We start from the raw sequence: 16,408 nt of genomic DNA, 5'->3' as shown, positions 1-16,408 counted from the left end.
GGGTTGATCGCGTTTGTCGTAGTGACGCTCCTATGGTCAGTGAGGAGGACCATCATCCAGCAATAAATAGAGTTCTTTTGTAATATAGGGGTTCGTAGCTACCTAAGAACGAACTGCACATTTAAATTTAATTTGAAAAGGGGCGACTACGATGCCATCAATTTTGAACTCTTGATGGTAGATTGGAACTCCCTCTTGGGGGATTTAGATGTAAACGATGGCGTGGATGTTCTCTACGAGATGCTCGATAAATTGATCACCGAGTATATATACCCAAAACCAAAATAAATAAAAAATTCCCTTACTTTTATTCCGGAGAAACAATACGTATCATTCGCCAGAAGTGTAACATTCATGAGAAATATAAAATTTACAATGACATATATCATCATTATAGATTCAAAAAGCTCAGAAAACTTTCAAATTTCTAGGTATTTCTACAGCTATCTTGACCATATAGAGCAGGAGTTACCCAAAATCCTAATAGTTTCTACAAGTATTGTTTGTTAGAACATACGAGAAACAGGTCGATTGTGTGATGCTCTCGTAGTATTTGAATCGTCCACGAACTATCATATTCCGTATTACTCAAATTGATATATATCTCTTGAGGACATTCTTGTGCTACTATTTGTGTAGGTCAATCGGAGTTCGGTATTGAATATTTCCGTGGTTTTCAATTAATAGGACGAAATTCTAATTTATAAGTGAACCGGAAAACTCCCTAATCAGTATCGAGCACATTTACGTTGTTGATGAGAGTTATCGTCGGCTATCTGAAGGCAGGCCAGGATTCACATTTTCACGATGAATTATTTGAAGTATTCGAAGACTCTGAGTGGTCCTACGGTTGGCTGTGATGGATGCAGTAATCGTGTCCATCGTGAGTGTAGCGGTCTTAGCCCCACAGAACTGAAGGTCGTCGATTTGAAGGGTTAGCGACAGCTGAAATATTACTGCCCAGATTGCTTGAGTGGTATCAAATTAATACCAAAGCTTTTGCAGAAGATTGACTCGATGCAGGCTGAGATTGACTCTTTGAAGGACCGTATTCAGTCTCAGCAGGACGATGAGGCGATCATCGGTGAAGTTTACGAGCGCCAAAGAAGGCAAAATAATGTGATGCTCTATAACTTGCCCGAATCAGACAGAGGGTAGGAAAACCAAACAAAAACGGAGTTCGTGCATTGAAGGTCACCCTCTCTAGCCCGGATGATGCTCACAGAGTATTAAAAAATAAAATAAAGATTGGTAAAGCTAGGAATATATTTATAGATGCAGATCTAAGTCCCCGGCAACTTCAACATCTTCAAAAGATCAGGAAAGAGGCGGCTGACAGGAGGAGTGGTGGAGAGGAGGTTTACATCAGGTACGTGGGTGGTGCACCCCGTGTATTTGCAAAAAAACAGTGACTGTGTCAAAACAGAGTGAACTGCGCTGCTACTATCAGAACACCCGCGGCCTCAATACTAAGACAGCTGAATTTTTCCAGTCTTCAGCATTATCTGAATACCATCTTATAGCTATTGCTGAGACTTGGTTGCAACCCAACGTGAACAACTCCGAGCTTTTCGGTGAAAACTACCTGGTTTTTATGAGTGATCGAAACCTGATGGTGACCGGAGTGACTCGAGGTGGTGGTGTCCTGCTCGCTGTGCGTGATGACTGTGATGCTGTTCCTGAAAATTTCATCTTTTTGGCGTGAAGGGAAAAGAAATAGCTGAAAATTCAAGACGAAAAACAGTTTTTTGTGAATAACTCAGAAAATATCCACTTTAAGGCAAGGGTGTGATGCATACACTCACATTATTTTTTAACGTAGATTCAATATCTGCCATAAAAAAATGGGGTTCTAATTTGAAAAAATTGATTTTTCACGATTTTGTCATCCCTAATTTTGAAAGCGATTTTTTCACCCCCTGTATCATGAATCGCGATTTCGATTTTTAAAGTGGATACATCAATCTTACATCTTGAAAAATCCCAAAAATGAAAATTTTCCATCCAAAAACCTTGAAGTTATTCTTGTTTCAGCGGAGCTCTATTTTCGATTTTTTTTTTCGAATTTTCCCGCTCAGAGAGAATTTTCCAACCAAAACTGAAAAATGTTACATCAAAATAACTGAAATTTTCTAAGGAATCTATTTCTGCAATAAAAAAATTGTGTTCTAATTTGAAAAACGGAAGTTGACGTCATTTCCGGAAAAACCGGAGGTGCTCATGCCTTCAAAATATTTAAGATTTCATCAGCATCGTGAAATACTTATAAGTGCTGAATTTCATGAAAATACGTTCAGTAGTTTCCCGTATAAATATGGGTGAGTTTCCTCGTGAAAGACCCTGTTTACCACCAAATATCAACCCGGACCAGGTGAAGAACTCACTTGAGCTTCTCGAGTCACTTCATTACCTTTATGACAGCAACTTACTTGTTATTGGAGACTTTAACCAGCCTCTTTTCACAGTCAGAGTTGAGCCTGAGCGTTCTAATAATCTGGCGATGTTAGCTTTGGGACAGTTCGTTAGCTTTTATGAATTGGTGCAGTTCAATTGTGTGACTAATGATTTTGGCCGTCTTTTGGATCTTGCATTCTCTAACTTGAATTACAAAGTGTGCAGGGATTCTGTTCCATTTGTATCCGAGGATTGTTTCCACCCAGCTCTTGATATCTCTGTTGAAATCAAAGCACCCTTTGCGGATTTTCCCTACAACACAGAATTTGATCCACTCAACTATAACTTCAGAAAGGCGAATTTTGCCGGTCTATACTCGGACCTGGCAGATAGGAGTTGGAATTTCTTAGGTGGTGTTCTGGATGTAAATGTGGCTCTTGACATTTTTTACTCTGTTTTGTTTGACTTGCTTGATCGCCATGTCCCTCGTTTCTCAAGTTGCAAGAAAAAATCTCCACCATGGTTCAATCAGTCAATAATTCGTAAGATCAAGGAAAAGGATAAAGTGTTTCGTAAACTGAGGAAATTCAATTTGGATTCTCACAGACATCAGTTTGCTGATTTAAGAAGGCAGATCAAAAATGATATCAGGATGGCATATTCACAATATGTAAAATACTCTGAGGAGTCAATTATCAGCGATCCCTCTAATTTTTGGTCCTTTATTCAGAAGAAGAAGGGTTGTTCGCGAATTCCTGGCATTCTGAATTATGATGGTGTGGAGCTTAGCAGTGGTGGTGATATTGTGGACGCCTTCGCTTCATTTTTTAGTAGTGTCTTTACGATATCTGATGCACCCGTTAATTTGGACAATCTATTTACCTCAAATAGATCCACCATAGGTATTGGGTCATTCAGTGAGAGTGATGTTATAACAGCACTAAAGAGGGTGAAAAATGACCTTACGAGCGGTAACGATGGAATTCCTGGTTTGATTGTTAGAGACTGCGCTTCTGTTCTGGCGGCACCTCTCCTTACTATATTCAATAGATCACTGAAAACCAGCTTTCCTGAGGTATGGAAGATATGTAAAGTTATTCCCGTCCACAAAAAAGGCAACAAAAGCAGTGTTGAAAATTATAGGCCCATTACCCTACTGTCAGGTTTCGCGAAGGTCTTTGAGGTCTGTATTTATAACCTCAAGTTCAGAACATACTTATCGAAGAACAACATGGCTTCGCACCAAAAAGATCAACCGTCACTAATCTCATAACTTTTACCCAAATAGTCTGTAATGCATTGGAGGATAAAAATCAAGTTGACACGGTTTATACAGATTTTTCGAAGGCTTTCGATAGAATGGATCACAATGTTCTTCTCTCCAAGCTGGACTCAATGGGTTTCGATGGTCGTTCGCTGCGGTTCTTACACGCATACCTCAGAGAACGTCCACAGTATGTTAACTTTAGAGGTCACAGGTCCAGGAAATATTACGCTAACAGCGGTGCACCGCAAGGAAGTAACCTCGCTCCACTTTTATTTCTTCTCTTCATTAATGATATAGGCCAGAATATGAGTAGCTTCTTCTTATTATTTGCTGATGACCTTAAGATTTTCCGCATCATAAGAACCGTATACGACTGTATGCTTCTGCAAAACGATCTGAACACTTTATCCAGATGGTGCCTGTTGAACAGACTACCCCTTAATATAGACAAGTGCAGTTTTTTCACTTTCTCTGGGAAGCACAGCTCTGTCAACTATGCCTATTCGATCAATAATACTCCGTTGAATAAGATTCTTGTTAGGATCTTGGCATTTATTTCGACCAAAAACTTTTTTTTGCATATCATATTGAGGTGAGTGTTTCGTCTGCGAAGAAAATGCTGGGACTTATATGCACAAGTTGTAAAGATTTCAAGACCGAGAAAAGTTTTATCACTCTCTATGATGCGTATGTAAGGTCTCGTTTGGAGTATGGCAACCTTGTTTGGTCGCCCATTTATGCGGTTCATAAACAGTCCATCGAATCGGTCCAGCGTCAGTTCATGAAGTACCTCTCGTTCAAGGTAACAGGCGTCTACCCCCAGCGTGGTACGGAGAATACAATATTGTTGAGGCGTTTCCATCTGCTTTCCCTCGAAGACAGGAGAACTAATTACGCTTGTATATTCGTATACAAGTTGGTGAATTACCTCGTTGACTCTCCAGGCCTGTTGTCTCAGCTGAACTTTCATGTTCCTAGAGTCAATAGCAGATTTAGCCAGTGTTTCTATTTGGCTACACCACGTAGTTACGCTTTTCGTAGATCCCCACTTTTTTCGATATGCAATAGATTCAATCTGTGCTGCCGAAATATGGATGCCAATTCTGTTGGTCTGTCTCGATTCAGGAGGGAATTGAAAGCGTTGCTGTTTGAGGCCCAGTAGCAGTAGCCTCCAAAACTTTCATTCGAGAATAAATATATTTTTTTTTCTTTTGTTGAATTTGTTGTCACTTCTTATATCTATATCTGTATATGTGAACATTTTGTTTCTGATTTTTTTTTAATGTTTGTATAAATTTAAGATATTACCAGTGTCTTGTAATTGGGCCTAGAGCCTGTTTGGACAATAAAGTTATATATATATTATATATATATATATATAGTAGTATACAATTAACGGTCGTAGTATTCAGTAAAATAGTTTACTATATATATATATATATATATATATATATATATATATATATATATATATATATATATATATATATATATATATATATATATATTAAGTATATATATATATATATATATTAAGTATATATCTCGTAAGAAAGGTCCTGGTAAATTTCCATCAGTTATGAGTGATGGAGCTATTGAAGCAACATCTTCGAAAGGAATTTCTGAGCGTTTTGCTGATTATTTCAGTTCTGTTTTCGAACCACCTTCATCCCCGATTGATGACTTGCATTGTGTGGAGAGCATCTACAGCAGTAATTACTTAAGCGATGTTTCCCTATCTGGAGCGATCGTTGAAGAAGCTATTAAAGCATTAGATCCTAATAAGGGACCTGGTCCCGATGAGATTCCGCCAATATTTTTGAAAAATTGTTCTAAATCTTTATCATTACCACTTACTATTCTCTTCGACCGAGCGCTCCGGAGTGGAGATTTCCCACGTCGCTGGAAACTTTCTAAAATCATTCCAGTTCATAAGGAAGGCCCGAAAGATCTCGTTCAGAACTATAGACCTATTGCTATTCTCTCCGCTATCCCAAAATTATTTGAATCTCTCGTTCAGCGCTCATTTAGTCACCATATAAGGCACCTGATTCGGATCTCTAGAAATCAACTTGGTGGGTTTCCTTGAAGCCCTATATGATGGATTCGAATCGCAAAATCAGACAGACGTAATATACACGGATCTAAAAAAAGCTTTCGATAAGGTTAATCATAGTGTACTCTTTCGCAGACTTGCAGAAGTGGGAATATGTGGCAGTCTATTGAGGTGGGTAATATCGTATGTGTTGCGGAGATCCCAGTTTGTATGTGTGGGAGGGCAGAAATCGAGATATTTTTCTAGCACATCGGGAGTGCCTCAGGGTTCACACCTGGGACCCTTACTGTTTATCATTTATATTAATAATATCTCCTCCTGTTTCCGTACTGCTGATTTTTTGATTTATGCAGATGACCTCAAAATATTCCTAAAGATAAAGAACATTGAGGACTTCGTTCTACTTTAAGAGGATTTGGATAGGTTCTCTCAGTACTGCAGAGAGAACTTTCTCTTTCTTAATTTGAATAAATTATTTCATTTACAAGGAATACAAATGTCTTGAAGTTCGGGTATAAAATAGACCAAATTCAATTGCGACGGGTTGAAACCGAGGTAGAAATTTTAGTCTTCAAGACGTCTTTGGTTGGTCATGTTCGGACTAAGGGTGACCAACTTGATGACGTCAGTGAAACCTTATGGTTTATGACGTTAATATGTCACAGCCTGAAGACGTCTTACGGTGACGTCTTGAAGACGAATTTGGAAGACGATTATTCGATCATTTCTACGTCTTGCGCACGTCTTTCGTATGTACTTAGGACGTTAATATTTTTCGTATATGACGTCTTGAAAACGAATTTGGAAGACGATTATCCGTCTTGCGCACGTCTTTCGTACGTACTTAGGACGTTAATATTTTTTCTATATTTTTTTTAAAATCTCAAAATTTTGTGCATAGAAATGAAACAAAAAACTAGAATGAAAGTGTTTATATTATTGACTCACTATAACAAACACATTATGAACAAATATAATATAAACAAACTGATAATTTTACTATTCACTCATTGGTGATAACAAACATATTATAAATAAACATAATATAAACAAACATTGATTGCTATTCATATATTCTTGGTATTGAATATCACAAAAAGGTGTGTCAGAAAAAGTTATGGTTGTATTCAAGACTGTGTACTAACGGAAATGAAGCAAACGATGAATTTTCAATGGGAAGACACATGCATTTACATAGAATAAATGAAATAGGATAGCTAGTCATATTTTTTTTAGGTTTTTTACTTCGAATATTTTCAATATTCTCGAATCTAAAGGATATGAATATAGGGGTTTATAATTTAAAAACTCCTTTCCACATATCACAATAATTTTGGAATCACTTTTCTTTACTAACACATAGTGAACTAAATTGCAGAAAAGAGCTCTAAGGAGAATTCTAGGCCTAGAAGTTGGGGAGTCATGCAGGAATAAATTCAAACAGAATGGTATTCTAACAGCTGCTGCCATACATATACAAGAATGCCTGCTTTTTCTTTTCAAGAATAGGAAAATGTTCACAGATCTTTCCACAGGAGCCTACAACACAAGAACAACCCAACTTGGATATCCCAAGCATAGATTAACCGTCACTGAGAAAAACGCTGAGTATTGCTGTATAAAATATTGCAACAAACTTCCAGCATATAAAAGAACCATAACAAACCTGCGATACTTTAAGAAACAAGTTTTTAATATATTGTTGGATATTGAACCTTACTCTCTCAAAGAATTTTTGGAATATCATGTATAGAGTTCCTCTTCCTTACTGACACTATTTCTCTTCAAGGTTTTACAATGTATCAATTCATGTATGCCTTTATTAGAAATAAAGCTATATGACTTTAGCCTTGCGGCTTTCACACTCCTCTCCGGAGGAAAATTCACTTATCCCAGATATCTCAGATATCAAAAGGATTAAGCTCTGTTGGAGCCCTTTCCAGGTTTTCGGGCTCGTGGTGGTGGTCGGGTCCGGGTCGCTCCTCGCCTCCCTGCTTCCTGTCGGCGCAGACGGTGTTCTTCTGCATTCCCCATGGATTCTTGGTGAAGAATCTTGGCAACAGCATCATATCTATTTTTGTACTCCGTGCCCGCGAACTTCTGACATCCTCCGGGATGTGCTGGATAGTTTCATGTGTCGCACAGCCATAACGACAGCTATCGTCCGCCACTGAGGCATCCTTGGCGATGTACTTCATGTAATTTCTTGTTGGAATCACCTGATCCTGGATGGCGAGCATGAAGCCCTCTGTCTCAGGAAACAACCTTCCGGAAGTCAACCAGTAGTTCGACGCAGATATGTCGACGTAATTATGGTTGACCTCGTTCTGGTGCCTTCCATGCAAAGGTTTGCCAATCAGTTTTTGCATTTTACTTTCTGCAGAGTGTTCGACGGTTTCCAAGTGATCCTGTTGTAGCTTTAACGGTGTAGAACTATCAGCAACACAAACTACTCGATGGAGTTCTGACGAAGCAGCCTTGCTCAGGAAATATTTTCGAAGTCCTTCAATTTCCTGGGACATACGGTTGGACAAATCAACAATTCCTCTACCCCCAAGATGTCGTGGCAGCTCTGTCCGTTCTATTGAGCTTTTGGGGTGATGTTTATTGTGTTTAGTCAGCATCGTCCTTATTTTTCTCTGTAAGGCTGCTAAATCGGTGTGTGATGTACCCAACTAGGGTAGGTTCGGCTAATCGTCTATGCGGTGGAGGGATGACGAATAATGTTCGGCAGACTCATCAAAGGTGTTTATTTCTTAAGACATGTTGAACGGAGCACAGACTATAGAATTGACAACTGTATGATGTAATTCAGTTATGAATGAATACACACACTGAATGAATCTTCCTTAGCCAAATGCTATATATTATTTATACATTGTTTACGTGTTGTGTTTATAATACATCATCAATTGATAAATATGAATGACCATGGTTATAAACATACAGATATCGATTACGTGTTATCTTAAGAGTAATTCTATCTATCTGAGGCACGTTCTAATAATGATGTAAGGTTTCACAGGCCTTGCCGTTTCACGTATGAAAATATACAGGTTGTTCATACTGATACATACTACACCTTCCCTCTTTGTGAGAAAAAAAAATTTTCTATACAAAAATGAAAAAAAATTTTTTTTTCTTATCCATAACTTAATAACTATATATATATATGTTACGGCTAAAGATAGGTGTGAGCATAAACTTAAGATTAGCCGGCTAAACTTAGGTTTATATTCGAGGATCAGCTAAAGTTCGATAAAATATTCATCTGCGTCAGGGCATTTCATCTTTAGCCGGCTAATGTGCACATTACCCAAAACGGAACGGCTAAAAATGTATTCGATGGACACGCGGAGAGGTGATGTCTCATGAATGGTCGGATGGGAGAGGACGAACTTTTTTGTTTAAATTTTTAGAATTTAAATATGCAAAAGAGCATCGAATGTATTAGGGTTGTATTACATAACGCCCATGGGTTTTCAATTCAACATTTAACGAGTTATTTTCATCTGTTTAGGAGATTAATGCTCTTCAAACCGAGCCTAATTTGTGAAAAACCATAATATGACCTCACAAGAAAATGAAATATTAGACATAGAAAATTTTTTCCGTAAACAAAAGTATATTATCCCTACCATTCAATAATTGGGTTTATGGAAAAATTACGAAATAGGAACTATAGTTTCTAACGTTGCAATTTCTTTCCAACCAATTCTTTCGCAAAAAAAAAAACAAAAAAAAACTATGAACATGAACATAGTTGAAAACACTTCCTCTAGCTGATTTTGTTAAAAAATTTCTTTATGAGTCATTGAACATACGAGTTCCAAAATATGGCCTGTCGCCACCCTTGATGAATCATCCCGGGGGATACAAGTGCATTCATCGTAAAGCTTATCAGTCAAATTAAAGATTATAGAGTTAACTCTATAATCTTTGAGTCAAATAGTCCGGTAAACTACAAACACATTGGGTACTTTCACTTATATTTTTCTAGAATTTAACCTTTGGTATTTTGATGAAGAAGTTCGCGGCATCATTCTAGTCTTCATTATCTCCTTCTGCTCATTCAATTTCTCTCAAATTATGAATAATAACAAGATGAAAAATAATCATTAACACTACAGTTTTCCCTCACACTCAAAATAGCATGTCATGAATTTTGTCATCAAGCGTTTAGATTTTTAGATTCGTCAATAAGAATTCGTTGAGACACAGTTGGAACAAATATATGTTCATTCTCCAATTTCTCAACTGCTTAACAGAATGCTTTTCTGCTATCAAAATATGTGAAATTAATACAAAAAATGCATTGCATTAATTGTTTGATTATACTCGTATTACTATTTCTTTACATTCTTTTAATTGCCGAAAATTTTCGGCCCTCAAGCCTTCTACATTTTTAGCCAATGGGATGTGGTTACACTTAAGTTTAGCCGGCTAAAGATAGAAGAAACTAACATTAGCAAATACCCAAAGCTAAAGCTAAGTTTAGCCGGCTAATCTTAAGTTTATGTTCACACCTATCTTTAGCCGTAACATATATATATATAATACATATCACAGTCTCAATGGGTCTTAAATCTACAAAGTTAAATACGTTAATATCCTAATCTAATTCTTAATTCTAATCACTGATTAGTAATTATTACTAGTTATGAGAAATACGGTTTCACTCTGTTCTTGTGCACTTCTTTGAGTTTGTTGTTGGCCGTTTTCACAATAATGTTCGGGTTTCGCACTTCCACTATTTCGTAGGGACCGTTAAATAAGGGGTCAAGTTTATTGTCAATGTTCTTATTATTCAAGAGCACCTTATCTCCTACTTTATAGTTTATTTCGTTACATTTCCTGTCGAAACTCTCTTTTCTCTTCAATTTTGTCTTTACCAAGTTTTCTCTAGCATCTTTCCATGCCGTTTGCAACCTATATTTTAGTTCAAGAGGATAGCTGTCAAAATTGTAGATTGGATCTACTTGGTTTTTTAAATTTTGTGGCAATCTACTAGGTTTTCCGAAAACTAATTCGTACGGAGTATAGCGAGTTGAAGAGTTAACGGTATTGTTATATGAAAAGCACCAATACGGAACCCAATTACTCCAGTTGTTACTTTCCTTAGCTGCGTGCATACGAAGGAAAGCTCCTAAGTGTTTATGCGAATTTTCAAGCGCACCTAGTGTTTCGTGGTGATAAGCTGTTGAATTGAATTGCTTAATTTTGAGCAAATCACACTATTCGCTAAATATTCTTGATAAGAATTCAGTGCCTTGGTCTGTAACAACTTCAGAAGGTATACCATATCTTAAAACAAAGTTTTGAATAAAAGATTTCGAAACTGTTTCTGCTTCTTTGTTTGGTAGTGGGTAACACTCTACAAATTTGGTTAAGTCGCATTGAATTGTGAGTATATATTTGTTATTTTCGATATCTATAGGTAATGGACCTACGAGATCTAGAAAAATTTTCTGAAAGGCAGACGAAGCTGTGGTAGTGATTGTCAAAGGTTCTTTTCTAGGTAAAGAATGTTTATGACGTTGACAATCATCACACTTCTTTACAAATTTTTCAACATCAGATCTTAAGCCATTCCAGAAATACTCTCTTTTGATATTGTTGAACATGCGTTCGATACCTGCATGTCCACCGGTTGGAAGCATGTGAAAATCGTTCAGAATTATTTGCCTTAATTCTCTGTCTTCGATTCGCGTTACATCTCTTATTATATTAATCTTTAAGGATGTTCCTAGAATTTCATTCTTATAATTTGTCAACATATTCAAAAATTTTATATTACTAGCTAGCTTTATGAGGTACAATTCTAATATATTATTTTCTGCGCATAATTTTTCCAGTTTCCTCAACGATGTACCTAAGTCGTACGCTGATCGGATATCCTGGTTAATGAAAATAATTTGTGAATTCACATTATATATTAAATTCTCATTGTAATCCTCTAAATGTTGATTTTTCAAATTATGAAATTCTTTTTCTGAAATTGGTCTTAACTCAACACTTTTCGCTGGACGTTTTAAAACTTCGACAACAACAGGGTGATCAATCCTTTTGCCATCGGAGGCATTCGTCTCATGTTGTTTAGAACCTACTTCATTTTTAGTTCGAGATCTCGTCATGACGCATATATTTTCAACTATACCGTTCGTCATTTCATTGAGTTCTGCTGAATATATTTTAATACGCGATAAGGCATCTGCTGTTACATTTTCTGAACCTTTTACATAATGAACCGTGAAGTCATATTCTCCTAAAATCAAACGGAATTTGGTTAATCGACTAGATGGATTGGTCATACTGAACAAATAAATCAGTGGTCGGTGATCTGTTAAGATTTTAAATTTCCGTCCATACAAATAAGGTCTGAAATGTTTGACTGACCAAACTATTGCTAAGAGCTCTTTTTCAATTGTACAATAGTTCTTTTCTGCTGGATTCAAACTTCGTGAAGCAAAGGCTATTGGATATAGAATGACACATTCTTCTGTTTCCTCAGTATGACAATAATGAATTATTTCGCATCTAGGTGGTATAATAGTATAATGTTCAACTTTGGATTTCAACGGTACCTTAATTTCTCCATTATTATTCTTTAGTTTCAAAATGAAATTTTCGTAATCAATTACTGCTTTGTGTTTTTTGAAAAAATCTGATCCTAGTACACCTTGTATACTTGAGTCAAAGGACTTTATAACTGAAAAATTGTGGGTGAATTTTGCATATTTAAAAATAATTGAAATGTTTGCGGAGCCCATGGAAGATGTGCATCCGGCTATACCTTTGATCTTTATTTTTTCTTTGGTATCTAAATATTCACCTTTCGCTAAAAATTCTGAAAATATACAGGTAATGCTTGCACCTGTGTCAATTAAAAAATTCTTCAATTCATTCTTGCCATATTTCACTGAAACATAATTCAAAGCATTCAAATTGTAACTAACATGACTGTTGGTCACGAAAAAACTTATCTGCTTCGGTATTTTGCTCTGTACAAGAGTTTGTGCCATTATCGGCAAAATATGCTCTTTGCTGTTTCGAGTACCCTTTGTTATTGTTTTTCGAATGATTGGTGAACTTGCGACCGCGACCTTGTCCGTAATTATTTTTCGCTGAATTGAAATTATGCTTGTTGGTATTCTCTTTGCGGTCACGACCTCGATGTGAATGGTCAAAATTTCCTTTTCGATTAAAATTTTTCATATGGAAAACTTTCTGGCTAGATGCTTGAGATGAAATTTTTACAAGTTCCTCTTCCTTAGCTGATGCTACAGCATCTTTGAGGTTGTTAAAATTTCTTGCCTTTATGATAGTTCTGATTTCCGTATTTCGTAATCCGTTGGAGAATGCGCCTAGAGCAATTTTTTCATTCACTTTGGCTAAAACAGTTAATGCTTCTGGTGCATTATCTGCTTGAGCGATCGTTAAATCGAGAGACAACTGTTCAACTAGTTTAGCAAAATCTTCTATTGTCTTATTCTCTTGTTTCAGATTGTGGAGTTGAGTTGATAAAGCTGTTGGTGACTTTTTTGTTATGAGGGTTTTTTTCATATCTATTACCAAATCTTCAACTTTCTGATACTCTTTCCGTAACCTCAATTTAGCATTTGCAGTCAATTTGATTTTTAGCACATAATTGATCAGAGACTTTTTACCTTGATCATCGAGCATATCGGTATATAACTCTATGGCATCAATTAATTGCAATACGGACTCTTCTTCATTAGTAATAGCTGGCAATAAAGAGGATGCTGTCCTCAAGTCAAATTTTTCCGTCATTGTTGATTTTTCTGGGTTCTGTTTAACTTCAATTAATTTAGACCTTTCTTGAAGCAATTTTCTAGATTCTGACAGTGACTTTTCTATGATTGCTTGGTAAGGATTCAATGCTTTGAGAAAATTTGGTTCCGACTTGACAGTTTTATTCAACTTGTTGAATTTATATTCTAGCTGGACTAGTTCATTGAGAAATTTATCGACTCTATCGGCCCGTTCCCTACGTTCTCGCGGCTCCTTTCTGATATTTTCGAGGAATTTTTGAGACACCCCACTTAACTCGGCAAATAGTTCATCAAATTCCATGGACAATTAGACATAACAAGGAAAAAATTCTTACGGTATATTTTCCCTTTACACTAAGTCCTGGTGGCTTCTCCTGACCTCGAGTTGTACCTTCTTTTCAATCGCCTTCTTGACTCTCCAATATAAATATAGGATGACTCCAATACATACTAGGATGAAAGCGATTATCCCTAAGATTTCTGGTGTAGAGGGGGTCTTGGACTCAATCGATGACGCGGCTGCACTATTTCCAGTTTGGGCAATTATAACCTCCTCTTGTTTGGACTGTCCCGATCCCATCTTGGCTTGGCTACGAATAATCAGTCAAAACCATATGGACCTCTAACCGCATACGACTGGCAGGATCGCCATGTGATGTACCCAACTAGGGTAGGTTCGGCTAATCGTCTATGCGGTGGAGGGATGACGAATAATGTTCGGCAGACTCATCAAAGGTGTTTATTTCTTAAGACATGTTGAACGGAGCACAGACTATAGAATTGACAACTGTATGATGTAATTCAGTTATGAATGAATACACACACTGAATGAATCTTCCTTAGCCAAATGCTATATATTATTTATACATTGTTTACGTGTTGTGTTTATACTACATCATCAATTGATAAATATGAATGACCATGGTTATAAACATACAGATATCGATTACGTGTTATCTTAAGAGTAATTCTATCTATCTGAGGCACGTTCTAATAATGATGTAAGGTTTCACAGGTCTTGCCGTTTCACGTATGAAAATATACAGGTTGTTCATACTGATACATACTACAGGTGGTCGTCCAAGAGATGATACCGGATGAATAGCTCAGCGCCGAGCAAGCGTAGGTGTTAATCGCTTTTATGAGATTCTTGCTGTTAAGACCAGTTCTCATTATCCTTCTAAATCTTCGGGTGCACTCCTCCGTTAATTCTTTCTTCATCTGGGTCTGATTGATTTTTCTTGCCTGTTTTATGCCTAGATACTTGTATGCGTCTCCTTCCTTCAATGCTTCAATTTCTGCACCTTCCTTGAGTTTGAACGTACCATCTTCTATTTTTCCTCTCGTTATGTTCAGCAGTCGACATTTTTCTAATCCAAACTTCATTTTGATGTCTTCCGAGAATCCTTCCACCATTTTCAGCATCTGTTACATTTGTTTTTTGGTAGATGCGAAGAGTTTCAAATCGTCCATGTAAAGTAGATGATTCAGTTTCATCATAGTTCTACTGCCGCTCTTGATGGAAAATCCGTAGTCCGTAGAATTCAATCTATGAGACAAGGGATTTAGAGCCATGCAGAACCACAGAGGGCTCAGCGAGTCTCCTTGGAAAATTCCGCGTCTTATTGGAATAGGTCCTGTTGTAATGGAGCAATCTGCTGCTTTCATTTGAAGACTAGTACGCCAGGTTGACATGGCGTTTTTCAGGAACTTAACAATATTGGGATCCACCTTGTAAATCTTCAAGATCGTCAAGAGCCATTCGTGGGGTATGGAATCGAATGCTTTTTTGTAGTCTATGTACGCAGCGTAAAGATTCCTCCGCTTGGAGAACGCTTGATAGCTGTTCTTTGCACCCTCGGCTGTCTTTGGTGCATCCTTTCTGTTGCATGGCGATGATGTTATTCCTTTCGCAATGGTTGTGAATTCGATTTGAAATGCACGATGTGATTAATTTGTACATCGTTGGAAGACATGTGATTGGTCGGTATTTGGATGGGTCTTCTGTATTCCTTTGGTCTTCAGGTAATAGGTACGTTGTGCCATGTGTAAGGAATATTGGCATTCTTTCAGGATTTTCAATGACATCATTTATTGCGGAGGTCAATTTGTCATGAATGATCCAAAATTTCTTGATCCAGAAGTTCTGTAATCCATCAGGCCCAGGTGCTTTCCAGTTGTGTAGTCCTCTGATAGCTGATTTTACTTCTTCAATTGTGATCTTGTCATGCTGCATCGGCTCATATTTTATAGCTTCAGATTTTTCATCTTCAATCCATCCGGTATCTCCATTGAACTGAGGTTTCGTTGATAATTGTTCGGTCTAGTATTGTTCTATGGCTTCCTTTGGTGGTAACTTTCCATTTTCTACATCAGACGATGTGAGTGATCGGTAGAAAGTTTCTTCCGACTTTTCGAATGAATTATTGTCTCTTTTTCGGCTATGCTTGCTCTTATACCTCCTCAGGCGTTCTGAATACAGACTTAACTTTTGCTTCAGAGTGTCGAGGCAGTGGTGAGCTGTAGCATTTTCCGTGTGTGTTCTGTTTCTATCCATGATTTCTTTGGCAGCTTTCACAACCTTTCTTCCGCAATTCCCGTTCAAGTACTCCGTCAGTCGTCCAATGTCTCTTCTTAGTCACTCTGTTTTGTGTTGAAGACGTTTCTGCCATGGTGGCGCATGTAATTTGTGTAATTGTGGACCATCGTTGTTCGTTCGGCGAATTTTTGCCCCTATGTTTTTAGCCGTCGTTAGCGCTGCACAGTAAAGAACTAGATGAAGATATTCCAATGAACTTCCGTTCTGTAGGTATTCAGGTAAAACGTCCTTATTCAAGATGTCGATTATAAGTGACAGTTTCTTGGATGTATCGAGTCGGGGAGGTGCTATTCGATGAA

General features: G+C 37.3%; 1 protein-coding gene across 1 annotated transcript; it reads right to left on the bottom strand.

The window, feature by feature from the left end:
* Positions 1-12,760: 12,760 nt before the first annotated feature.
* LOC123322034 lies at positions 12,761-13,516 on the bottom strand. Its single transcript, XM_044909858.1, has 2 exons — positions 13,129-13,516; positions 12,761-12,817 (listed from the first exon to the last, which is right to left on the bottom strand). The coding sequence occupies exons 1-2, from the start codon at positions 13,506-13,508 to the stop codon at positions 12,781-12,783; spliced, it is 417 nt and encodes a 138-aa protein (XP_044765793.1). The 5' UTR covers positions 13,509-13,516; the 3' UTR covers positions 12,761-12,780.
* Positions 13,517-16,408: the final 2,892 nt, after the last annotated feature.

The sequence above is a fragment of the Coccinella septempunctata genome, chromosome X (genome assembly GCF_907165205.1).
Source record: "Coccinella septempunctata chromosome X, icCocSept1.1, whole genome shotgun sequence".
Taxonomy (NCBI): Eukaryota; Metazoa; Arthropoda; class Insecta; order Coleoptera; family Coccinellidae; genus Coccinella; species Coccinella septempunctata.
This window is presented reverse-complemented; position numbering and strand designations above follow the sequence as displayed.